Source organism: Mandrillus leucophaeus, unplaced genomic scaffold (assembly GCF_000951045.1).
Source record: "Mandrillus leucophaeus isolate KB7577 unplaced genomic scaffold, Mleu.le_1.0 Scaffold713, whole genome shotgun sequence".
Classification (NCBI taxonomy): Eukaryota; Metazoa; Chordata; class Mammalia; order Primates; family Cercopithecidae; genus Mandrillus; species Mandrillus leucophaeus.
This window is the reverse complement of record NW_012107731.1, coordinates 371,430-398,860: the sequence shown is the minus strand read 5'-3', so window position 1 is coordinate 398,860 and position 27,431 is coordinate 371,430. Positions and strand designations below refer to the sequence as shown.

General features: G+C 37.8%; 2 protein-coding genes across 2 annotated transcripts in view; one reads left to right on the top strand and one right to left on the bottom strand.

Moving 5' to 3' along the window:
- The window catches only part of MTMR8 (myotubularin related protein 8), a 106,528-nt gene that overhangs the window by 61,340 nt on the left and 17,757 nt on the right, over nucleotides 1–27,431 (bottom strand). Inside the window, exons 2-6 of the mRNA XM_011965031.1 lie at nucleotides 12,081–12,203; nucleotides 8,821–8,983; nucleotides 7,415–7,572; nucleotides 2,593–2,721; nucleotides 1,279–1,413 (exon numbers count right to left, since the gene is read on the bottom strand). Of these exons, the coding sequence (XP_011820421.1) occupies nucleotides 1,279–1,413; nucleotides 2,593–2,721; nucleotides 7,415–7,572; nucleotides 8,821–8,983; nucleotides 12,081–12,203 (708 nt within the window). The remainder of the gene's footprint in view (nucleotides 1–1,278; nucleotides 1,414–2,592; nucleotides 2,722–7,414; nucleotides 7,573–8,820; nucleotides 8,984–12,080; nucleotides 12,204–27,431) is intronic.
- LOC105528325 (40S ribosomal protein SA-like) lies at nucleotides 26,283–27,327 on the top strand. Its single transcript, XM_011965030.1, has one exon. The coding sequence runs from the start codon at nucleotides 26,356–26,358 to the stop codon at nucleotides 27,241–27,243; it is 888 nt and encodes a 295-aa protein (XP_011820420.1). The 5' UTR covers nucleotides 26,283–26,355; the 3' UTR covers nucleotides 27,244–27,327.

Here is a 27,431-nt window from a genome sequence, read left to right as displayed (position 1 = left end):
ATTAAACTCTTTACAATCACGGAATTTCAGATGTGGTTATGGTTGAAACAAGACAGCAAGCTTCTGAGAAACTGAAGGATGGACCTGAGCAGAAAGGGAAATTATTTTCTCTCCTGAGCTCAGTCAGTCCTAGGTAGCTCTGGAGAATAGCCACTGAGGGATCACAAAGATGGGGCAGAAAGCTGTCTAAGGCAACTATCTGGTTTCATGTACATCCAACTTCTCAACTCTTAAGTCACCACCATCTGGCATAGGCTTAGATGAAAATCACCAATTTAGTAATCACTAGAATCAGCAATGAAACCTTTTAGTCAGCCACACTTTACATACCAAATTATAAGCAAAATCATTTCTTTCTGGGGCTGTTTGTAAAAAGGACAACATTTAAGAATAGGGAATCTATTCTTTGTGGGACACAATGAGTTCTTCTACAGCCCATATAGAGCTAGACAAAACGTTGAAGGTTAAGGAATTAATGCAGAGAGGAGTGTAAGCTGACACTTAGGTTAATATGAGGACACTCTATTCAGCAATGTTCACATTTGAAAGAGACAAAGCCTGAGAAAACACATTGCAACAAATCATGCAGTATTAAATTACTGGAAAGATCAAAGGATTTGACTAGGTCTATCCATGTCCACTGCCAAAATCCATGGCAAATTTATGAACTTGGTCTTTTTTATTCTCTGGGACCAAGATTTAAACTGCACTGTAGTAAACTGGAAAAAATTTAACCAGCTAACAGTGCTAGATGCTAAAAAAGAATTACTGCCACATGAGCTAAAGATTTTTTGTTAATCGTATAGCAGTAAAATTTGTGAACCCTGGCGCTTTGGGAGAACCAAAGTATTATTAAACTACTGTGACCTAACACATTTACAGAAAAAAAATACGTTGGTTGTAGTAAGTTTCCAATGTCTAAGTTGAAGCTCTTTCTCGGACAGTAAATTTGGACCCCAGAATGGGAATACTGAAAATTCTGGTTAAGGAATAGACTTGGTAAAAAAGATGAGGGATGCTAATAAGCCTTCTATGCAGGATGTCACACTGAGGTGGCAAAGCCGGGTTGTTCGAATTACCCTCTCATAACCTCACTTGTCAGTGACCACCTTATAAAAGGAGCCCCAAATGACTTCCTGAAATGATTTTACACAATGTCCGAAGTAATAAACACACATACACAAACCTAACTTCCCCAATAACACTGCATGTCTCAATATATGAGGAGGAAGACTGCAAGAGGCAGAAATATCAAAGACATCAGTGACAAATAGATACCTTTGGTCTTGTGTCTACAACATACATAAACTGGCTCCCTGGGTTTGTTTGGCTAATGGCCTCCAACAAGAGCTCATCATCTACACAGCGAGTGTAAAATCCAGAGAGTGGCTGGCTACAGCGGCAAATGGCAGCCTGTAAGGAAAAAGTGTGTCAGTTGAGTGATTATATACACAAATGGTCAAAAATCTTCCTTGACCCTGGCCAGGTTCCATGAGTAGAGGGAGCGGCTAAGCCAACTTAAGATAGTGTCCAAAGCAAAGAGAAATGTGACTCTAAAGTCATTCTCCATTGACATTGTGCTTAACCTCCTGCCTACCCTGGGCATGTGGCTCTAATTACCAACCCAGTCTTGGCAAATCAGACTACAGAAAAAAAAAAAAAAAAGAAAGAAAGAAAGAAAATCACATCGTTGAGTATTTCCTTAGTGAAATTCTATTCTCGATACATAATGGGCTATTTTTCTGAAACTGCTTCACTTTTTACAGTCCCAGTGATATTGCCCACATAAACCATAAGCTTGCAGAGGCAGCAGAATTCAAGATAGAGCAAAGATCTACAGCGTCTTAAGAGAACAGGGTTCACTAGTTTCGGAAGTTAATGCCAAATCAGAAGGGTGGTTTATTTCAAGCCACTTTAACACAAAACCAACGTAACTATTTAACATGAATGTCTGGTAATGATTAGTTAATGAAATTGATTACACTTTGATGTGGTTTTTAAGGGGTCGACTCACTTCAATAGTATGACACCCAATTGCATTACTATACTCTTTAGCACTTGAATGGCTGCCCACTTGACAATTTGCCTATTTGTCTAACCCCAGATCTCAGAGTGATTACAAGAGGTGATAAATATTATCACTTCCTACATAAGTAAGGGGACTGAAACACAGAGAAGTCAAGTGCTTTCTTACTACTACCTGAAATTACATGAAAAGCAGTAAGAAAGTATCAAGGATATCTGTATTCTACCGGGAGGCCACAGTCCCAAAAAATCCTGTATACAACTAATTTCCTGTCATTTCACAACTTTGCACCAAGCTGGATCCCATAGAAAAGGAAAAAAAGAAAAACAAATAAACACACTAAAATGCCACTTAATATCTGCATAACATTTTACAATTTACAATTTACAAGGTACACATATATTATTTCCTCCTGAGATCCTCTCAAAAAACTTCAGAAGTATGAAAGTCCAGAGAAGTTAAGGAACTTGCTTGAGGTCACACAGCTACTAAGTGGCAGCATGAAACTTAAAACAGGTCTTCCAGAGCCAAGTATAATTCTCATTAGAGAAATTTGCTTAACTCACATTGTTCTCTTTGTAGAGGTAGGAGAGCACAGGGACACGTTCTTTACTTCTGAACTTTGAACTTCCAACCACCGTTCCCAAGGTAACAGATTTAGGAACCACTATTTCAGGAGGGTAGGTGCTGCATATCTAAAAGAAAATAAACACAATATATATAAATATATATTTATATATAACTCTCTCTTTGGAAATACGTATTTTGGTAACCACTAAAAGCTGATAAACTTGAGAAAATATGTCAGTCTTTTCATAGAGTAAGTCATACCTAAAATGCAACAGCTCTACCCCCAGACTAGTATTTTAAAGGCCATCCAGATATGAATACTAGGAATCTAGTATGCAGTTTATGAAAGAGTACATCATATTTTCTCCTCCTTCACCTGTCTGCTTCATATTTGCATCTGTTCATATTAATTTACTTGTTTACAGTTATTGTTTTTGCTCTGATAGGCACACGCAGGAATTTCAAGATGGGGTTTTATATGTGTTTCTATGATTTTTGTTATTCTAATTCTAAAAGTACATTTTGTTTTTATATGTCTCAATCCCTTCCTTTCTAGAAAATAACAGCATACTTGGAAAAGCTTTTATACCAAGGATATTTTCATTTCTATTTCTGAGGAATAGATGATTAAATACCAGCTAGCTAATGCTTGAGTGATTGCAAATTCCAGCCTGTTGCTAGCAAGGGAAAAAGTTATATATGTAAACTGCATACTAGGTTCCTAGTATTCATATATGAATGGCCTTTAAACCACTAGTCTAGGGGTTGGAGGTGTTGACGTTTTAGGTGTGACTTACTCTATGAAAAGACTGATATATTTTCTCAAGTTTATCAGCTTTTAGTGGTTACCAAAATACATATTTCCAAAAAGACAGTGACAAAATATTATAACACCACAGACCTGACATTGCAAAATTAATTCTAATCACTCCCCTAAGTAAAGAACACCCCTAAACATTTAACAACACATGAAACAAATATAAACTGAACTGGCAAAAATAAAAAAAAGTTAAAGGTAGATAAGATCAAGAATGCTCTATGTAACTCATTAAAGTCAATGTCCCCAGAATGTAGACCATTTAAAAATGTTTTCTACCCACCTCCTTACCCGGACTTAAACTTTGGAGAAGACGGTCATACAAAGAAAAATAAATGGAGCTCCCCGTTCAGCTTAGAAGGTTATACACATCAAAAAGACCAACAAGAATATTTCAGACCTTCTTTGGAAGACTCAGACACACATTTGAGGTGGACAGATTTTCCTTCCAATCTCTACTCATTCCTCTCAAGCATGACCCTAACAAGTCACCACACAGATGACCCTGCGAAGTCACAGCTCATCAATCCCCATACCTAGTAGACATTCAAAGCTATGTTACCAGAAAGTCATTGCAATTACAGTCTTACTATGATAGTAAAAACACTGTTAAAGATGAACAATTCAGGGATATCACTTAAACACCAACGACTCTCTCTGCAGAAAAATTATCCTAGCAGGCCTGATTGCTACCTGTATTAGTCAGGGTTCTCTAGAGGGAGAGAATTAATAGGATATACGTATACATGAAATGGAGTTTATTAAGGAGAATTGACTCACACGATCAAAAGGTAAAGTCCCACGGTAGGCCGTCAGAAAGTTGAGGAGCAAGAAAACCAGTAGTGGATCAGTCCGAGACCCAAAACCTCTAAAGTAGGGAAGCCGATAGAGCAGCCTTCAGTCTGTGGCAGAAGGCCTGAGAGCCCCTGGCAAACCACTAGTGTAAGTCCAAGAATCCAAAAGCCGAAGTACTTGAAGTCTGATATTCACGGGCAGGAGGAATTTAGCATGGGAGAAAGATGAAGACCGGAAGATTCAGCAAGTCTGCTCATTCCACCTTCTTCTGCCTGCTTTTTCTAGCTGCACTGGCAGCTGAGGGAATGGTGCCCACCCAGATTAAGGGTGGGTCTGCCTCGCCCAGTCCACTGACTCAAAGGTTAATCTCCCCTCTAGTAACACCCTCATAGACACACCCAGAAACAATACTTTGCATACTTCAATCCAATCAAATTGACAATATTAACCATCAGACTACCCTTAGAAAGGCCTACTTGCATTGTGTTTAAAACCGTTTGTACAATGTGGCTTATTCTGAATACCTGCTTTCCTTCTGGACATCTGGACTTCTGGCATACACTAGGCAGAACTTGCCTACGTGGGCAGGTCCCAATAGAAGCCCTGAGCACTTTGCCTCTAATGAGCATCCTGGTAGATAACATTTCATAAGTGTTGTCACAATTTCTGCTGGAGGAATTCAGTGTGTCCTATGTCACCCTGCTGAGAGAGGACTCTGGAAACTTGTTCCAGTTTTGTTGACTTTCTCCCCTGAACCTTTTCCCTTTGCCGATTTTTGCTTTGTATCCTTTCACTGTAATAAATCACAGTCATAAGTATGACTATACGCCGAGTCCTGTGAATTTTCCTAGTAAATCACAAAACCTGAGGAACGGCCTTTGGGACCTCCAACACATTCCCAGATGTCCATATTTGGCCCAGAGCTCTTTCTTGAGATCCAGACCCAAATATTTGAAATCAAATACTTGATATCTGTTTAATCACCTTGAAATCAAGTGTAAAATTGAAGATACCATCTGCCCCTCTTCTTGTGGTCCTTATCTTTGTTAACAGCACCACTACTCATTGGTCATCAAAGCCAGAAACCAGGAAAGCTGGGATGCATATTAAATTCCTCCACTTTTCTAGTCACATTTGATCTGTCACCAGTTGCTTTCAATTCTACCACCTAAATATCTTTCAAAACCAAAACCATCTCCTTCTCTCCATCTGCAGCCATTGCCTTAGTTCAGGTTCTCATAACTTCACATATCATTCTCCTGCATTCTTAGCTCCAGCAAACAAATTCTCCACACTAATAACAGTTATCTTTCTAAAACACAAATATACATATGTTCCTTTTAAGCGTAAATACTCTTGTGACTCACAACTGTCTTCATGATAAAGTTCCAATTCCTTAATTTGGCCATGAAGCCCTTTATGATATGGTTTCACTTCCTGACCTCCTTCCTTCTCCCCCTGTATACATTAGGAGAGAAACTCAGAAATAATCCACACATTTACAGTTCACTCATTTTCAACAAAGGCACCAAGAACACATATTTGGGGGAAAGGAGTCTCTTCAATAAATGGTTCTGGGAAAACTGGACATCCATACGCAGAGAAACACTTCAGGATATTGGTCTGGGCAAAGACTTCTCGAGTAAGACCTCAAAAGCATATGCAACCAACCAAAGCAAAAATGGACAAGTGGGATAACACTGAGCTAGAAATCTCCATGGCAAAGGAAACAACCAACAAAGTGAAAAGATAACCCACAGAATAGGAGAAAATATTTGCAGATTACCCATCTGACAAGGGATTAATAACCAGAAAATATAAGGAGCCCAAGCAACTCAAAAGAATGAAAACAAATAATCCAATTAAATATGGAGAAAGTATCTGAATAGACATTTCTCAAAAGAGGACATACAAATGACCAACAAGTATATGAAAAAACATTCAACATCAATAATAATCATAAAGATGAAAACCAAAACTACAATAAGTTATCATTTCACCTGTTAAAATGGCTTTTATCAAAAAGGCAATAATGGATACTGGTGAGGATATGGAGAAAATGAAATCTTCATACACAATTGGTAGGAAGGTAAATCATATAGCCACTACTGGCCAGGCGTGGTGGTTCACACCTATAATCTCAGCACTTTGACAGGCCAAGGAGGGAGGATCGCTTGAGCCCAAAAGTTCAAAACCCCCATCTCTACAAAAAATGAAACAAATTCGCCAGGCATGGGGGTGGATGCTTGTGGCCCTGGCTACATGGGAGGGTGAGATGCAAGGACTACTTGAGCCCAGAGATTGAGGCTACAGTGAGCTATGATCATGCCACTACACTCTACCCTGGGCAACAGAGTGAGGCCTTGTCTCAAAAAGAAAGAAAAGAAAACTGTGGTATATATGCACAATGGAATATTACTCAGCCACAAAAAAATGTAATCCTGTCATTTGTAACAACATGGATGGAACTGGGGGACATTATATTAAGTGAAATTAACAAAGCATAGAAAGACAAATATTGCATAACCTCACTCACATATTGTACGAGCAAAAAAATAAAAATGAACTCATGGATAGATGATGGTTACCAAAGGTTGGTAAGGGTAGTGGAGTGGGGTGATAAAAAGAGGATCCTCAATGGGTACAAAAATACAGTTAGATAGAAGGAATAAGATCTAGTATTCAGCAGCAAAACAGGACAACTACAGATAACAATAATAAAATAACTGAAAATGGAATTGGAATGTTCCTAACACAAATAAATGATAAATGCTTGTGGTGATGGATACCCCAGTTACCCTGATCTGATCATTACATATTGTATGCCTATATAAAAACATCACATGTACCCTATAAATATGTACAACTATTATATATCCATAATAATTAAAAATTAAAAATGTTAAAAGTAAATTAGCCTTCACAAGGCTACTCCGCAAAGCATCAGGCTGTTTCTGGCTTCCTAGGTTGATTTTCATGCCCTGCACCTATGCTCACATAGCACCCTATGCTTTAGGCCATGAGATCTCTTACTCAGTCCCTATTGCACAGTAGGTACTCAATAAATGTTTGTTGAATGGCTGAATGTTGAATGGAAAGGAGAGAAGGATTATGAATCATTTCTCTCTTTTTTCAAAATCTTGTTTCCTGATATTCTGCCATTTTAATTGAATGCACCAAAAGGCAAACAACAAGGACAAAATTACCTCATAGTTTCTGTTGGCATCTGTTATGGTCCAGTATCTGTTGGGTATTCCCATACGCCCAAAGTCTGATATTGCTTCAATCAGTTTCCATCCACTTTCCCTCATCTCTTTTGAGGATTTGGGATTATAAGAAAAAGCATAAAGATCTTCAGGTAATGCTGGAGAAGAGAGATAGGCATGGAAAACAAAATGATGAATGAAACCTAAAAATCACCAAACAATGCAAATAAACGCTAGATTTCCTTTTCCCAAAGGGAATGTTTATCAAACAGTCCCAGAAAAAGACTGTGATGTGTGTAAGTTTGCCTTTATGTAAGGAATAAAAACTGGAATACTGTTTGGGTTCTTTTAAAAAATGTTTTAATTTTTTGTGGTATCAATACAAAGTGGGATCTTTCTGCCTGGCTTCCTATAAAAAAAAGAATGCTGGATAATTGACTGAACTGAGGCTTCAGGGTTTCACATGTTAGGAAAAGAGTCCTTACCAAAAGTTTTTAACTGGGCTCCCATGTCCTAACAGTACTGCTTATTGTAACATGTTGCACACATCTTCAACAATGTTTTTGCATTCTACTTGTCAGGCCAACAGCAACTTCTGACTTATAAATGGCCACTTCCTCTCTTTTCTCTGTCAGTCCTGCTTCCTCCCTTCACAAGATACAGCATCCAATCAAATAACTCATTTGACCAATTTATGTGGCAACAACTTCTCCAGAGATGAATGGAGCCTATCAGAGACTTGTAAAATGCTGGGTCATCCAGCAGGTAACTTTATCCATAAAAATCAGCAAATATTGAGGAATTATTTTGGGGGAATAGGGGAAAAATGGGGGAGAAAATGTAAGAGCATGATTAAAATCAAAGACTAAAATCAGAGGAAGCTGACGGTTAATTGCCAGGGGTGGAGGATGGGGAATGAAAGGATGAAGCTGGAGGAAGCATTAAGTCCTACATTAATGAGGACTTTGATGAACTGCCTTAGTCTTCTAGATGGAATTAAAAGTAGGGGTGGATATCGTGGGCCAAACAAAAAGTCTGCAGGACAACAGGAAACAAATTTTGTTCCACAGCAGTCTTCCTTCCTGAACTGAGGAAACATTCACAAGTTGATACTTAAAAGGAGGGAGGGAGAGAGAAGAAAATATCTACTAAACATTTACTACATACTAATACATGAAGGTATTCAAGGCTCAAAACAACCCCCATTGGAGAGCTTTTACTCTCCTTACTTTTACAGGTAAAGAAAATGAGTTCAGAGGTTATATAATTTGTCCAAATATAATGGAGCTAATAAGGGGTAGAGTCCAGATCCAAACACTCCTCTGACTCCATAGCCCTGATCTTTCCATTATGCCATTTTGGAAAAACATTAAAATGGTTTTAGATAAAAATACTATCACAACCACCTGGCTGAGAAAGCTTGAGCAGTGAAATATAAACCTCATGGCACACAAGGTCAGAGTCTAAAACAAAGTGGGCCACCCGGAAATTCTTGCAGCGGAGGGTCAGGGGACAGCCCAGGCTAGTGATGGGTAACTTCTCCACGGTGGCAATGTGATGGAGTGCAATCTGAAAAACATAAAAGAAGCAGCGTATACATACAGATGTGCAATATCTCTATCACTATCAATATTCCTGACTCTCCGTAATGGTAACAGCATGACCAGATCTGTAGGCTACATCTATAGCCTACAACCACTCTTTGTAAGACACAACTGGGGTTCTCTCAAATAGAACTAAAGCATAATAGTGGTAAAGCAACAAGAAGCAGACTGCAGTATTAGAAAACTTCTCTCTCCTTAAGGATACAAGATTACCAAGTTGTGGGACATTTTGGTGGATCGGCTCAGAATAGATGACTTTTAGCATGCTGTGAGAGAGTTCACAATCACAGAATAATTGTTACAGAGGAAAATAAGAATTTCTTTTCTTATATCAAATTACTAATTAAGATAGTTATTAATAGTTGGTATTGTGCTTTATTATAAACAAAGTAGTCCATGACCATTAGCTATTTAAGAAGAGCCATTTGACATGTAATCATCCTATTTCAGGAATGAAAAAAAACAAAGCTCTGAGAAGTGAATTCCTCTTCAGATATCATATAGCCAAGAAGTGGCACAAACAGAATTTGAACCATAGCAGTCCATATAAGGCCAAGATTCTTCTCTGGGAATTCTAAAAACTCTAGTTCTGGAATAAGGATTTAACTAGAAATGTTAGGGAGGAACTATTCCTCTACATTTTAAACTCTAGTGACAGTAAAGCAAAGAATGTAGGATGATTACTTCTGTTCATGCTGATGCCAGCAAAGAAATGCACAGAAAGGGAACTGATGAAACAAAATGTGTCCAAATAATATTAATTCTCTCTTAATTGATTCAAAAAGCCATAGAATCATGGTTTTGCATTTTGATCTTTGATGTTCTCCTCCTATCCCTATCTGATGTTTCTGCAACTATGGAGCCTGGATGTGCTCTTTCCATTATCTAGACTCCCTGTCCTGTGCCTGGAATGGTCTTGCAATCAATAGTGCCTTTTCTGCTCTCCCACCACCTCAATGTCCCAGTCCCTAATTTATTTGGAAAAGTCATCTCTTCAATGAACTCTTTCAATCATATCCACCATCTAAGAATGGAGCAAGTGTGGAAATGATTCAGATATTCCTAGGATAAATTTTCTATTTTTTTAAGGCAGGGTCTTGCTCTGTTGCCTAGGCTAGAGTGCAGTGGCTTAATCATGACTCATTGCAACCTCAACCTCCTGGGCTCAAAGGAGATCATCTTGCCTCATCCTCCTAAGTAAGTTAGGAATACAGTTGTGTGCTACCATGCCTGGCTAATTTTTTAACTTTTGTAGAGACTAGGTATTGCTTTGTTGCCCAAGCTGATCTCAATCTCCTGGCCTCAAGCGATCCTTCTTCCTTAGCCTCCCAAACTGCTGGGATCACAGGTATGATTAATTTTTATCTTAACTGTTTTGTCACACTCAAGTCCTGCCATGGCAGTACTGGAGGTATTACAAAATGTAATATGAATTAATATATTCAACCTCAAGAAAATAAAAGATCTTCTAGTCAACATGAGAGATGTGTGTTTTGGTAGTACAATACTGATAATCGAGATCAGGGCCCAGGCAAACAATTGTGGTGAAACTGGAAAGGGTCGGGGGAAGGTAGGCAGACTAAGTCTGGGAAGAACTTCCCTAATTGGGTAAATAAGCCTCCTTTGACATCAGAAATAGTATAAGTCCTCCATTCCAGATACAGTCCCCTGGATTTGAAATCATACCCAAAAGGAACAAATCTGGAGACATCTGTACTGTCTATAAATGCAGGTAGATAGGAGATAGGCTCATGGCACAGTACTAAAGAACTGGTTCCTAAACTGTTAGAACTGCAAGAATCCTTACTAATTATATAATCTAACCACCTCATTTTACAGATGAAGAAACAAGCCCGGAGAGTAAGAATCACTTGCCTAAGGTTACGCAGCCAGTTAGCATCAGAGCTTAGTCTAGCCCAGCTCTCACTCCTCTTTTGACATTCTTATCATCACAGGACAAAAAGCAAGATACATACGGGGAAAGTTCAGTTTTAAAAGGAGGTATTAAGATACTTTTTTCATATACATACTCAATTCAATTTATTTTATACTTTTATGATAGTATTTACCATGTTTCAGGCATTGTTATAAGCACTTATAAACATTCACTTTATAATTCTTGTATCTTGACTTTTTAAAACTCTTTAAAAATATTCAAGGTATTATTTTATCTCTATTTTACAGATGAAGGAAGCGAGACACAGAAAAGTTAAACAACTCGCCCAAGGTTACAAAAGTAGTAAATGTTGAAGCCGGGATTTTAACCTGAGCAGACTGGCTCTAAAGCTTTAATCACTAAGCTATGCTGTATAAAAGAAGCATGTTGTACTTCTTATAAATGAAGAGGTCTAAGCATAAATCTAATGATTAAGATTAAATTATGATCTTTAGGATGGGTAAGGCATAAAGTAATGTTGGGGTGCTGAAGTAATTAGAAAACATTACTTACAGGTGTAAAAATAAACACATACACATGCCTGTGCATGCGCGCGCACACACACACACACACACAAACACACACACACACACACACACATATATATATATACCTAGGTAAAATCCTGTCTTAGGACAGAGAGATGGTCTAAATTAGTGCTGCCCAAGGTAAAGTCAATAAGGCCTTAGCATCAGCATAAACTGAGCCCTTTTTATAAATTCAAAATCTTATGCTTAAGATTCTGCATTTTTATCAAGTTCCCATATGCTACAGATACTGCTGGTTCTTGAACTACATTTTATGGATAGCAGGCTTTAAATTACTTCAAGATGCTTACAAACATAGTTCAGGAAGTTAGCAGAAACTATTCTACCTAAAAATAATTTAGCTAATCCCCAGGAATATTACAATGTAGAATAAAATGACTACGATGACCAGAGTCAATAACTTGAAAAAAGAGGAGTAATACAATTCAGACCACAAAAAGATTATTACAATAGGTCCTTTGAAGAAAAGGTTTTACAGCAATTTAAAAATTATATTTGAAATTTCAAGAAACTACCATATAGACAGCATGTATGCACAACTCTTTAAGACCCTTTGATACTTCTTCTCATGAACATACCCATGTTTCTTTCCGGGCTGCACCAGAAGCCTCCACATAGATCAGGTGGGTTGCAGTAAGATAAAGAATCCCATTAGCTGGTTTCTTACTCACATAACGATCCACCAATTTCACATTTTCTACCTGTTATTGGAGTAAAAAACACTGATTAAGTTACCAACTCACCACCTGTGATTGAAGTGGGGCCATTCAAAGCAAGATAAATGCTGTTAATTTGCTACAAAACTTGAGTTTTTCCAGTTCCTACCAAGGTGGCAAACTAGTATGATCCGTATTACCTTTTCTGAAATCAGCACTGGAAAAACTATGAAAGTGAGAGGAAAACGTGTATTCTAGAAAAGATAAAAATTCTAGACAAAGTTTACAAGATGAGGTATGTATAACTGGAAACTATATAGAACCTGAGAGCTTGCTGAGGTACTTATCTTGTTGGAAGAAGGTACAGCTATTGTATGTGTAAAAAAATCAGTAAGGGTAAATAACATGAAGATAGATCTTACATTACAGGGCAAGAATAGAATAAAACAGAAAAGGAGAAAAACAAAACAAAACAAAAAAAAAAGGAGTACCATAAATAAAACACATAAAAAGAAATGCCAGAATTAAATCCCAATATAAAAGTAATTGCAATAAATGTACATGAATTAAACTTACCAATTAAAAGAAAGACACAGACTAAAACAAAAGATTCAACAATATTCATACTAGAAGAGATATACTTTAGAGTCACAGACAAACTGAAAATAATAAGATATGCCAGGCAAATATAAACTAAAATAAAGCTGAGGTAGCAGTCTCAATATCTGACTAAATAGAATTTACATGACAAAAATCAATAGGACAAGAAGATATAGCCATCATAAATATAAACATATTGTATAATACAGTCTCAAAGTATATCAAGCAACTAGCAGAACTGCAAAGAGAAAAGGAACAAGTGCATATGGATACTTTAATACTCTTCTTAGGAACTGATAGGTCAAGCAGACCAAAAAAAAAAAAAAAAAATCAAATGAAGATACAGAACACTTGCACATTACAACTAAGAAACTCAAGCTATTATATACAGAGTAGGACTCTATATCCAACAAATCGAACATTCAAGACAACAACAAAAAAAAAATTCCAAAAAGAGACCATGATTACAGCCGTAAATGAAACATCAATAAATTCCAAACATTGAATATCATACAGTTTAGGCTCTCCAACCACAATGCAATAGCACTGGAAATTAACAACAAAATAATAGCCAAAATTTAACAAATGTTTGAAAACACAATAGCTTATTATTAAATTAACCTTGAGTTAAAAAGAAAAAAGAAAGGAAACTAAAAAAGATTTAAAAGTGAATGATAATAAAAACACAAATAAAAATTTGTAGGACGGAGTTAAACAAGAACTAAGTAGTAAATGTACAGCAGTAAGTTTATCATGAAATGAGAAAGGTTAACGACATACTAGTTAAACAGTCAATGTAATGGAAATAGCAAAATTACAGAGAAATAAGATGGTAAAGGACAGAAATTTAAAACCAGAGAATCCTCCTCCACAGATACACACACACAGCCTGAACAGAAAAGATTAACAAACCAGAATTTAATTATGTCAAAAGGTTAATAGGATAGATCGTTGCTAAAAAAGAGAAAAGATGCAAATAAAATACAGAATGAAAAAGGGAAAACATAAAAAGTTAAAACTATGAGTATTATGAAAAATAATATGCTAATAAATTGGAAAACTTACAAGAAATATTTTTAAATATCAAGAAAAAAATAAAATGGCAATGGTAGTCAAAGATTTTCCCTAACAAAACCCTCAGGTCCAGATGACGTTATAGGTTTATTCTACCGAACTTCCAAAATATAATTAATTACTACCTTATCCAATTGACTCTGGTCACTGGAAAAAAAATAAAGTTACTCAGTCCATTTTATGAGGGCAATTTAATCTTGATTCTAAAATCAAATAAAGACAATTATAAAGTAAGAAAGTTTAGGGCTATTTCACTTATGAAATATAGACACAAAAAATGCTAAATAATTTTAATGAATCCAACAGTATATTTTTTAAAATACATTTTGATCAAGTGCAGTTTATCACAAGAAAGCATGGGGAGTTCAACATCAGAAAATGTCAATGTAATATATCAGCAAGACTAAACAGAAAAATTATATGCTTTATCTCAATTGATACAGAAAAAGCAGCATTTAATATAGCTTAATTCTGTTTATAATGATAATCCTTAGTGAACAAGGAATAAAAGTAAACATCCTTAACTTGGTAAAAATTATATACAAAAAACCTACAAAGAATGTTATGAATAATGAAGAAACTAACTGCATTAATTTAAAAACATGAACACGACAAACTTGACTCTATCACTGCTACTGTTTTAAATATCGTGGCTAAATACTATGAGGAAAGGGGGCGTGGAATTAAGAAATGCAAGGATCAGAAGGGAAGTTCTATATTTGGCACCACTTACAGAGAAGGTAATCATTCAACCAGAAAAAAAAAAAAAATGAAAGAAAAGAATCAACCAAACTCTCAGAGCTAATATAAAAGAGTTCAACAAGGATACCAAATATAAAATCAACCTACAAAAGTCAATAACATTTTCCTACACCAGCAATGACCACTTAGAAAACATAAAAATACCATTCATGATGGCAACAAAAATTATATAGAATCTAGAAATTAGCTTAATTAACCAAGCATATACAAGACCTTTACAGAGTAAACTTTAAAAGTCTAATGAAGGATATAGAATACAATCTAAAGAAATAATGTCTATGCTCTTGGATAGGACAACTTAATATAATAAAAATGGCAATTATCCCTCAAATTAATCTATAAATTCAATACAATTTCAATCATATTTCAAAGTGGATTTTCTAATAAACTTATTCTAAATTTACATAGAAGAACAAAACCCCACAAATTGCTAAATCAAACTTAAAACAAAGTAAAGAGGGTAAGATTTGCTCTACTAGGTATTAAAACATACTCCAAGCTGTGGGGAAAAAAAACCACCACCACCACCAACAACAACAACAAAAACCTCTAGTACTATTGCAAAAACAGAAAAATAAACCAATGGAAAAGGACCAGAGCTCAAAATCAGACTGATGTGAAAAATGGGAGTCTAACAGAGCATAAACATGGCACTACAAATTGACAGACAAAAGAGTATTTACTAGATGTGTTGGGGAAACAGTATTAGTACACGCAGTAAGATAAAGCCATATCCCTACCTAACACCATATACAAAACTGGATTCTAGATGCATCTATATGTAACTTTTACATAAAACTATAAAGTTATTGGAAAATGCAGAGTACCTTGGATCTATGAACAGGGAAAGACTTTTTAAAAATTAATAACAGAATGGGAGAAAATAGGTGCAACTCCTAAAACTAACAAGGAATTATTATCTAGAATATACAAGGGACTTTTGTAACTCAATAAGAAAAAGAGGCCCCAAAAGAAAAATATATGAAGCATAAGAACAGGCAAGTTGCGTAAGAGACAATCCCAGAAGCATACAACCATGAAAAGAAGCTCAAAACATTGGGAATAAAATAAAGTTAAATTAAAATAAGATATTGCTTTAAGACTACAAGATTTGCAAAAACTAGAAAGCAAGAAAATGCCAAGTGCTGGTAGGGTTGAAGGCATATAGGAATCCTCATCCACTATAACCAGGGGGTTACAGACAGGTGGGGTCATTCAGAAGGGCAATCTGGAACTACTTAATCAAAAAAATATACATATATGTTTCCTACGACTCAGCAATTCTATTCCTGAAAATGGGCCCAAAGAAATGTTCATGTAGGTCTACAAGAGGACATGTAAGGATGAATATGTCCATCACTTTGAGAATAGTCAGGTAACATAGTCTGGATACTTGTCCCCACCCAAATCTCATGTTGAAATATAATACCCAATGTTGGCGGTGGGGCCTGGTGGGAAGTGAATGGATCATGGGGGTGAATTCCTCATGAATGGTTTAGCCCCATCCTTTGGTGCTGTCCTCATGATAATGAGTGAATTCTAGTGAGATCTGGTTGTTTAAAGGTGTGTGGCACCTCTCACTCTTTTGATCCTGCTCCAAACATGTGAGATGCCTGCTCCTCACCTACAATTTATGCCATGATTGTAAGCTGTCTGAGGCCTACCCAGAGGCGGATGCCTGTGTTATGGTTTCTCTACAGACTGCAGAACTGTGAGTCAATTAAACCTCTTTTCTTTAAAAATTACCCAGTCTCTTCCGTTCTAAGATGGCTGATTAGGAACAGCTACAGTCTACAGCTCCCAGCGTGATCGACGCAGAAGACAGTGATTTCTGCATTTCCAACTGAGGTACCTGGTTCATCTAATTGGGACTGGTTGGACAGTAGGTGCAGCTCATGGAGGGCAAGTCAAAGCAGGGTGGGGCATCGCCTAACCCAGGAAGTGCAAGGGGTGGGAGATTTCCATTTCCTAGCTAAGGGAAGCCATGACAGACTGTACCTGGAAAATCGCGACACTCCTGCCCAAATACTGCACTTTTCCAGCAGTATAAGCAAACGGCACACTAGGAGATTATATCCCATGCCTAGCTCAGTGGGTCCCATGCCCACAGAGCCTTGCTGACTTCTAGTGCAGCAGTCTGAGATCAACCTGCAAGGCAGCAGCCTGGCAGTGGGAGGGGTGTCCGCCATTGCTGAGACTTGAGTAGGTAAACAAAGCTGCCAGGAAGCCCAAACGTGGTGGAGCCCACTGCAACTCTGCAAGGCCTGCTGCTTCTCTAGAGCCCAACTCTCGGGGGACAGAGCAAAGCTGAACAAAAGGCAGCAGAAACGTCTGCAGACTTAAACATCCCTGTCTGACAGCTCTGAAGAGAATAATGGTTCTCTAAGCACAGTGTTTGAACTCTGAGAAAGGACAGACTGCATCCTCAAGTGGGTTCCTGAACCCTGTTTAGCCTAAGTGGTAGACACCTCCCAGTAGGGGCCAAATGACACCTCATACAGGTAGGTGACCCTCTGGATGAAGCTTACAGAAGAAGGATCAGCCAGCAATATTTGCTGTTCTGCAATATTTGCTGTTCTGCAGACTCCGCTGGTGATACGCAGGCAAACAGGGTCTGGAGTGGACCTCCAACAAACTCCAACAGACCTCCAGCTGAGGAAAACTAACAAACAGAAAGGAATAGCATTAGCATCATCATCAACAAAAAGGATGTCCACACCAAAATCCCATCTGTAGGTAACTAGCATCAAAGACCAAAGGTAGATAAAACCACAAAGATGGGGAGAAACCAGAGCAGAAAAGCTGAAAATTCTAAAATCCAGAGCATCTCTTCTCCTCCAAAGGATCGCAAAATTGACCACATAATTGGAAGTAAAGCACTCCTCAGCAAATGTACAAGAACAGAAATTATAACAAACTGTCTCTCAGACCACAGTGCAATCAAACTAGAACTCAGGACTAAGAAACTCAATCAAAACCGCTCAACTTCATGGAAACTGAATAACCTGCTCCTGAATGACTACTAGGTACATAATGAAATGAAGGCAGAAATAAAGAAGTTCTTTGAAAACAATGAGAACAAAGATAAAACATACCAGAATCTCTGGGACACATTTAAAGTAGTGTGTAGAGGGAAATTTATAGCACTAAATGCACACAAGAGAAAGCAGGAAAGATCTAAAATTGACACCCTAACATCACAATTAAAAGAACTAGAGAAGCAAAAGCAAACACATTCAAAAGCTAGCAGAAGGCAAGAAATAACTAAGATCAGAGCAGAATTGAAGGAGATAGAGACACAAAAAACCCTCCAAAAAATCAATGAATCCAGGAGTTGGTTTTTTGAAAAGATCAACAAAATTGATAGACCGCTAGCAAGACTAATAAAGAAAAAAAGAGAAAAGAATCAAATAGACGCAATAAAAAATGATAAAGGGGATATCACCACCTACCCCACAGAACTACAAACTACCATCAGAGAATACTATTAACACCTCTATGCAAATAAACTAGAGAATATAGAACAAATGGATAAATTCCTGGACACATACACCCTCCCAAGACTAAACCAGAAAGAAGTTGAATCCCTGAATAGACCAATAACAGGCTCTGAAACTGAGGCAATAATTAATAGCCTACCAACCAAAAAAAAGTCGAGGACCTGACGGATTCACAGTCGAATTCTACCAGAGGTACAAAGAGGAGCTGGTACCATTCATTCTGAAACTATTTCAATCAATAGAAAAAGAGAGAATCCTCCCTAACTCATTTTATGAGGCCAGCATCATCCTGATACCAAAGCCTGGCAGAGACACGACAAAAAAAGAAAATTTTAGACCAATATCCCTGATGAACATTGATGCAAAAATCCTCAATAAAATACTGGAAAACCGAATCCAGCAGCACATCAAAAAGTTTATCCATCATGATCAATTCAGCTTCATCCCTGGGATGCAAGGCTTGTTCAACATAGGCAAATCAATAAACATAATCCATCATATAAACAGACAAAAATCACATGATTATCTCAATAGATGCAGAAAAGGCCTTCAACAAAATTCAACAGTCCTTCATGCTAAAAACTCTCAATAAACTAGGTATTGATGGGTTGTATCTCAAAATAATAAGAGCTATTTATGACAAACCGACAGCCAATATCATACTTAATGGGCAAAAACTGGAAGCATTCTATTTGAAAACTGGCACAAGACAGGGATGCCCTCTCTCACCACTCCTATTCAACATAGTGTTGGAAGTTCTGGCTAGGGCAATCAGGCAAGGGATGTAAAGGACCTCTTCAAGGACAAGTACAAACCACTGGTCAACGAAATAAAACAGGATACAAACAAATGGAAGAACATTCCATGCTCACGGATAGAATCATAGAATCAATATAGTGAAAATGGCCATACTGCCCAAAGTAACTTACAGATTCAATGCCATCCCCATCAAGATACCAATGACTTTCTTCACAGAATTGGAAAAAACTACTTTAAAGTTCATATCGAAACAAAACAGAGCCCACATTGCCAAGACAATCCGAGGCAGAAAGAACAAAGCTGGAGGCATCAGGCTACCAGACTCCAAACAATACTACAAGGCTACAGTAACCAAAACAGCATGGCACTAACACCAAAACAGAGATAGACCAAAGAAACAGAACAGAGACCTCAGAAATAACACCACACATCTACAGCCATCTGATCTTTAACAAACCTAACAAAAACAAGCAATGGGGAAAGAATTCCCTATTTAATAAATGGTGCTGGGAAAAATGCCTAAGGATATGTAGAAAGCTGAAACTGGATCCCTTCCTTACACCTTATATAAAAATTAATTCAAGATGGATTAAAGACTTAAATGTTAGACCTAGGATCCCTTCCTTACACCTTATATAAAAATTAATTCAAGATGGATTAAAGACTTAAATGTTAGACCTAAAACCATAAAAACCCTAGAAGAAAACCTAGGCAATACCACTTAGGATATAGGCAGGGGCAAGGACTTCATGACTAAAACACCAAAAGCAATGGCAACAAAAGCCAAAATAGACAAATGGGACCTGATTAAACTAAAGAGCTTCTGCATGGCAAAAGAAACTACCATCAGAGTGAATAGGCAACCTACAGAATGGGAGAAAATTTTTGCAATCTACTCATCTGACAAAGGGCTAATATCCAGAATCTACAAAGAACTTAAAGAAATTTACAAGAAAAAAACAAGCAACCCCATCATAAAGTGGGCAAGGGGAATGAACAGACATTTCTCAAAAGAAGATATTTATGCAGCCGACAGACACATGAAAAAATGCTCATCATCACTGGTCATCAGAGAAATGCAAATCAAAACCACAATGAGATACCATGTCACACCAGTTAGAACGGCAATCACTAAAAAGTCATGAAACCACAGATGCTGGAGAGGATATGGAGAAATAGGAATGCCTTTACACTGTTGATGGGAGTGTAAACTAGTTCAACCATTGTGGAAGACAGTGTGGCAATTCCTTAAGGATCTAGAACTAGAAATACCATTTGACCCAGCAATCCCATTACTCGCTATATACTCAAAGGATTATAAATCATGCTACTATAAAGACACATGCACACGTGTGTTTATTGCGGCACTATTCACAATAGCAAAAGCTTGGAACCAACCCAAATGTCCATCAATGATAGATGGGATTAAGAAAATGTGGCACATATATACCATGGAATACTATGTAGCCATAAAAAAAGGATGAGTCCATGTCCTTTGAAGGGACATGGATGAAGCTGGAAACCATCATTCTCAGCAAACTATCACAAGGACAGAAAACCAAACACTGCATGTACTCACTCACAGGTGGGAATTGAACAATGTGAACACCTGGACACAGGGCAGGGAGCATCACACATGGGGGCCCGTCATGGGGTAGGGGGCAGGGGAAAGGATAGCATTAGGAAAAATACCTAATGTAAAGGACGAGTTGATGGGTGTAGCAAACCAACATGGCACATGTATACCTATGTAACAAACCTGCACATTGTCCACATGTACCCCAGAACTTAAAGTATAATTTAAAAAAAATTATCCAGTCTCAGGTATTTCTTTATTGCAATGTAATAACAGGCCAATTCAGAAGGTCAAATGTGGTGGGATATTATGCAGCTATTAGAAGCAATGGGTTAGACATATATACAGCAAAATAAATATGACAGTGAAAAAAGTAACAAAGAGAATGACATACAGAAGGCATCACTATATAAACTAAAAATTCATGTGTATAAAACAACTATCATGTTTTGAAAGACACATTCTAATTCAAATCACATTAATCATATTAGAATGCTTGCCTGTGATGGGGGAGTGGAATGGGGAAAAAACAGGCTAATTAAATAAAAATGAGAGGTAGCTTTTCATGGACTAATGATGATAAGTACCAAGAATTGAGGAGTACGTGATGAACTCAATGCAATATACCTGAGGTTAGAAAAATAGAACAAAACAAACTAAAATACCACCTTTTCTTTTCAGAAACATGAGAAACAATCTTAGATATTTAAACGGTGTTGTATGATGTTGGCCTCTTTAACTCAGAGGTGAATGAGTGGTTCAGAACTCATGCTATTAACATGTATGTCCATACCCTTAGGTGTCATGATTTTCATTTACATACACACAGAAAAAGGAAAGGCAAGATGCCTGTGAACATAAAGTCGCCAGCCTAATGATCTTTTCATTTCATATATTCTCTTGTTGACATCCACAAGTCATTAGCCCAAAGTCTATCGGTGTGACAAATTATGTAGGCAAATTACATATAGCTAAAAGGGATAACACAAAAATGGCATCAGCTTTTTCCCTGAAGACATTTAAGAACAGGATATTCATTTATCTACTGAGGCCTTGATGCTTTCTCTTATACAGTCAAGTACCACATAACAACATTTCAGTCAACGATGTACCACAAATACAATGGTGGTGGGAGCAATAGACTATATACCATATAGCCTAGGTGTGTAGTAGGTTTAAGTACACTCTATGTTGTTCACGCAATGACAAAATTGCCTAGTGAAGCACTTCTCAGAACATATCCCCATGGTAAAGTGATGCATGACTGTAACTATAAATGTGCTCTAATTAGGGATCCTCAATATCCAAGACAGACCAGATATGGTGGATCAAGCCTGTAATCCCAGTACTTTGGGAAGCCAAAGTGGGAGGACTGCTTGAGCCCAGGAGTTCAACACTATCCTGGGTGATATAGCAAGAACTCGTCTCTACAAAAAACAATAAAAATAATTAGCCAGACATGGTGGTGCATGCCTGTAATCCCAGTTACTTGGGCGGCTGAGTCAGAAGGATCACTTGAACTCAGGAGTTTGAGGCTGTGATTGCAACATGCCACTCCACACCAGCCTAAGTGAGACAGCAAGACCCTATCTCAATCAATTAACAAATCAATCAATATCAAAAATATTCTCCTTATTATTCTTCTAAAGTATAAATAGTTTATTTACATTTATAAGAAAAGCATTACAAGCTCAACAGATGAAGGAGCCAAAGAACATGAACAGATAATTCACATATGAGAAAATAAAAATGTGATGAGTTAAATTTCACTAGTAATGACAGAAATGCTAAATTTAAATGACATGGAGCTACTATTTTATACATATTAAATTTGCAAAACATCAAATACTGCATGGTTGTGGTAAAACTGCTATGCTTATACATTGCTGATTGCAATGCTATATCACTTTTAGAAAGCAATATGGAAAAACTGTCAAGAACATGTAAGTATGAACCAGTATCCTTTGACCCAATACCCCATTCTTAGCAGTTTATCCTCTGAAGTCTATCCTTATACATTGCTGATTGCAATGCTATATCACTTTTAGAAAGTAATATGGAAAAACTGTCAAGAACATATAAGTATGAACCAGTATCCTTTGACCCAATATCACTACTCTTAGAAGTTTATCCTCAGAAAATCAAATTTATACACATGAGAATATTCCCTGAGATTCTGCCAATAATAGGAGAAAACTAGAAACACATATATGTCCAATAATAGGGGAAAGGATTCGGTAAATTTAAGAACATTATATTAAAATTGACTATTAAGTAGATATATAATACTAAGGTTTCTAGATAGGTGCCTTTCACATATTAAGTGTCCAAAAAATTAATTAGATCTGAAATTTGGTGCCGTTAAAAATCTTTCAAGAACTGTATAAAAATACTTAACATAATAATAAATTTAAAAGTTAAGTAAAACTATTATAAATATGTTAAACAATGTCGGTATGCATACCAAGACTGAGTGAGAACATAATGGAATAAAAACGGTAGCCTAAATGTAGAATGACAGGATTTGGTGTAATCCTTAATGTTAAGATTTTTAAACCTTATTTTTTATTATGAAATAATTATAGATTCATAGGAAATTGTAAAAAAAAAAATTTATGGGAAGGTCCTAAGGACCTTTTGCCCAGTCTCCCAAAATTTAACATCTTACAATAACTATAGTAAGCCATCCAAACCAGGAAAATGATATTGGTACAATCCACAGATCTTACTCAGATTATACCAGTTATATATGTAGTTATACATGTATACCATGTACAGTTATAAATTGTGTGTATGGCTATATGCAATTATATCACATGTACAGCTTTGTGTAACAATCACCACAATCATGATACATACATACATACCACAAAACTCCCTTCTGCTATTTCTTTAAAGTCACACCCATCCCTTCTCCATCGAACTCTTGGCAAACACTAATCTGTTCTTCATCTCTACAATTAATTTTTAAAGAATATTATACAAACAGAACCATTCAGTATATAACCTTTTGAGATTGGCCTTATTCACCCAGCATAATTCTCTTAAGATTCATCCAGGTGTTTGCATATATCAATAGTTTACCTCTTTTCATTGATTAGCAGTATTGCAACTGTATGGACATATCACAAGTCATCTAACCATTTACTCACTGAAGGGACATATGGGTAGCTTCCAGTTTTGGGCTATTATGAATAAAGCTGCTATGAACATTAGTGCACAAGTTTCCGCATGAAAACAGGTTTTCATTTCTCTGGGATAAATGGTCAAGAGTGCAATTTCTGTAATGTTTTTCAATGACAAATTAAAATGCATACGTATGCACTTAAAGGAAAAGAGTACTTCATTGTCAGACAAATAACTCTAACAGGGCTGGGCCAATCAATCCACAGACACCAATAACACCAATCTAGGGAGTATGTCCAAGCCAAAAGTGGGAACAAAGAGAGATGATAAACACTGTGCTATACTCTACATGTGTTATCTCATTTAATCCTCATAATAACTATTTAAGATAGATGATATTGTTAATCCCATTTCATATATGTGGAAACTGGGTCTCAGAGAGGTAAATTAACTTATCGAAGACCACATGGGTGGTTAAGTGGTGAGGTAAAGGCAGGCAGTGAGAAGCAAGAACCCAAACTCTTAACCATTTGATATGGTTTGGATTTGTGTCCCTTCCCAAATCCTATGTTGAATTGTAATCCACAGTGTTAAAGGAGGGGCCTGGTGGGAGGTGATTGGATCATGAGAGCAGATTTCCCCCTGGCTGTTCTCATGATAGTGAGTTCTCATGAGATCTGGTTGTTTAAAAGTGTGTAGTATATCCCTCTCTCTCTCTCTCTCCTGCTCCAGCCATGTGAAAATAAGCCTGCTTCCCCTTCACCTCCTGCCACGATTGAAAATTTCCTGAGGCGTCTTCAGCCATACTACTTGCACAGTTTGCAGAACTATGAGTCAATTAAACCTCTTTTCTTTATAAACTACCCAGTCTTCGGTTATTTCTTTATAGCAGTGTGAGAATGAACTAATACGCCATTATACTATACTGCCACAGACTTATTAACCGTGTGTGCTTGGGGAGAGAAAGGGAACTGAAAAAAATCTTCCACCCCTATGGCCCACCCTCTAAAAGAGAAAAGTAACAAAAATGTAGTCAAGGCATAGAGGCTAGGGGAAGATGCCAAGATACCCGAATCTAAGCACACCACATTATATTTGGGCAGGGACAGATTAGAAGACCAGGTAGTAATAATGGGAACTTCCTGCCAAAGTAACTGAATCTGAAGAATACTGATCTTGTAGTAAGATGGTACAGCACCGGGCTCAAAGAAAAAAAGCCAAATGGACTCAGGAAGTTTTCTTTCAGCCAGATATCTTGATGTTCACTCTACCACAGAGTCAGACACCAGCAAAAATACAAACAACTAAAGCCAGATTTAATTCAATAACACTTTTTTGAATGCCTACTATGTACCAGATTCTGTGCTAAAACATCCTATGCAAAATAAAAGTAGAATGTATGAGACATTGTAAATTATAACTTATAAACTCTTGGGAGTTTATAATTTGTTGAAGAAATCCAAACATGAACCCAACTCAACATAACATAACAAAAGACACCCTGTGGTAAATGTCAAAACAGGTGCATGAGCAGAGTACTAGGGCAACCAGAGGTCTAGGTTTCAGAAAGATTCCCCTGGGAGACAGCTAGAACTGAATATTCAAAGTATTCTTTCTTTAATTCAAGATTCTTGAGTATCTACTATTTTCAAAGTATGGAGTTAGGCATTTTAAGGGAAAATGAAATAAACAAGGCATGATTCCTCCCTACAACCATCCATTTAACAAACATTCACTGAGAATCTACTATATGCCAGGCACTGTGTCAAATGTTATAGAATTAAAGATGTCTAAGCACGCTCTTTACCCTAAAGGACTAACAGAGTTAGTGCTCACAAATCAGTCAAGGAAGTACTATCAGTATTTAGGAAACAGAATAAGGATTATACTCAGCCAAGCGTGGAATGAAAGTACTTAAAGAGAAGTGGAAAAGGTTGCTGAACACCTATAGTGGGTTGAACAGCAGCCTCCTGAAAGACAGGTCTTTTTTCTAATACCTGGACCCTGTGAATGTGACCCTATTTGGAAAAGGGGTCTTTGCAGATGTAAGTAAGTTAAGGATCTAAGACGAAATCATCCAGGACTGCCAAGGCGGGCTGTAAATCCAATGATAAGTGTCCTTATAACAGACAGAGAGGAGACGGCACACAGAGAAGGCCATGTGAAATGGAGGCAGAGATTGGAGCGATGGATACAGCCACCAGGAATTCTGACAGCTACCAGAAACTGGAGGAGGCAATAAGGAAGGATTCTCCCTTAAAGCCTCCAGAGAGAGGACAACCCTGCCAACACGTGAATTTCAGACTCCTGGGCTCCTGAACGGTGAAGGAACAAATTTCTATTGTTTTAATCCAAAAAAAAAAGTAAAGGAATGGCCAGCTGTGGTGGCTCACACTTGTAATCCCAGCACTTTGAGAGGCCAAGGCAGGAGGATCATTTGAGCCCAGGAGTTTGAGACCAGCCTGGGAAACACGGCAAAATCCATCTCTACAAAAATTAGCCAGGCATGGTGGTGGGTGCCTGTAGTCCCAGCTAATCAGGAGACTGAGGAGGTGGGAGGATTGCCTGAGCATGGGAGACTATAGTGAGCTGAGAGCACACTAATGCACTCCACTCTGGGTGACAGAGAGAGACTGTCTCAATAGAAAAAAAAAAAAAAAAAAGTAAAGGAATGGAGAAAGATATACCATGCTTACACTAATCAAAAGAAAACTGAATTGAGCCTTTCCGCGCTACCTACAGAGGGGTCCATACGGCGTTGTTCTGGATTCCTGTCATAACTTAAAAGGAAACTTTCACAATGTCCGGATCCCCTGAAGTCCTGCAAATGAAGGAGGAGGATGTCCTTAAGTTCCTTGCAGCAGGAACCCACTTAGGTGGCACCAATCTTGACTTCCAGATGGAACAGTACATCTATAAAAGGAAAAGTGATGGCCTCTACATAATAAATCTGAAGAGGACCTGGGAGAAGCTTCTGCTGGCGGCTCATGCCATTATTGCCATTGAAAACCCTGCTGATGTCAAGGTTATATCCTCCAGGAATACTGGCCAGAGGGCTGTGCTGAAATTTGCTGCTGCCACTGGAGCCACTCCAATTGCTGGCCACTTCATTCCTGGAACCTTCACTAACCAGATCCAGGCAGCCTTCCGGGAGCCACGGCTTCTTGTGGTTACTGACCCCAGGGCTGACCACCAGCCTCTCACGGAGGCATCTTATGTTAACCTACCTACCATTGCTCTGTGTAAGAGAGATTCTCCTCTGCGCTATGTGGACATTGCCATCCCATGCAATAACAAGGGAGCTCACTCAGTGGGTTTGATGTGGTGGATGCTGGCTCAGGAAGTTCTGCACATGTGTGGCACCATTTCCCGTGAACACCCGTGGGAGGTCATGCCTGATCTCTACTTCTACAGAGATCCTGAAGAGATTGAAAAAGAAGAGCAGGCTGCTGCTGAGAAGGCAGTGACCAAGGAGGTATTTCAGGGTGAATGGACTGCTCCAGCTCCTGAGTTCACTGCTACTCAGCCTGAGGTTGCAGACTGGTCTGAAGGTGTGCAGGTGCCCTCTGTGCCTATTCAGCAGTTCCCTACTGAAGACTGGAGTGCTCAGCCTGCCACGGAAGACTGGTCTGCAGCTCCCACTGCTCAGGCCACTGAATGGGTAGGAGCAACCACTGAATGGTCTTAAGCTGTTCTTGCACAGGCTCTTAAGCAACAAGGAAAAATGGCTGATGGAAAATAAACATCAGTTTCTAAAAAAAAAAAAAAAAAAGAAGAAGTTGAAGTACATATATTAATACAAGACATAAAAGACTTCAGAGCAAGGAAAGTTATCAGGAATGAAGAGAGGTGGAATAGTCCGAATGCTGGTGTCCC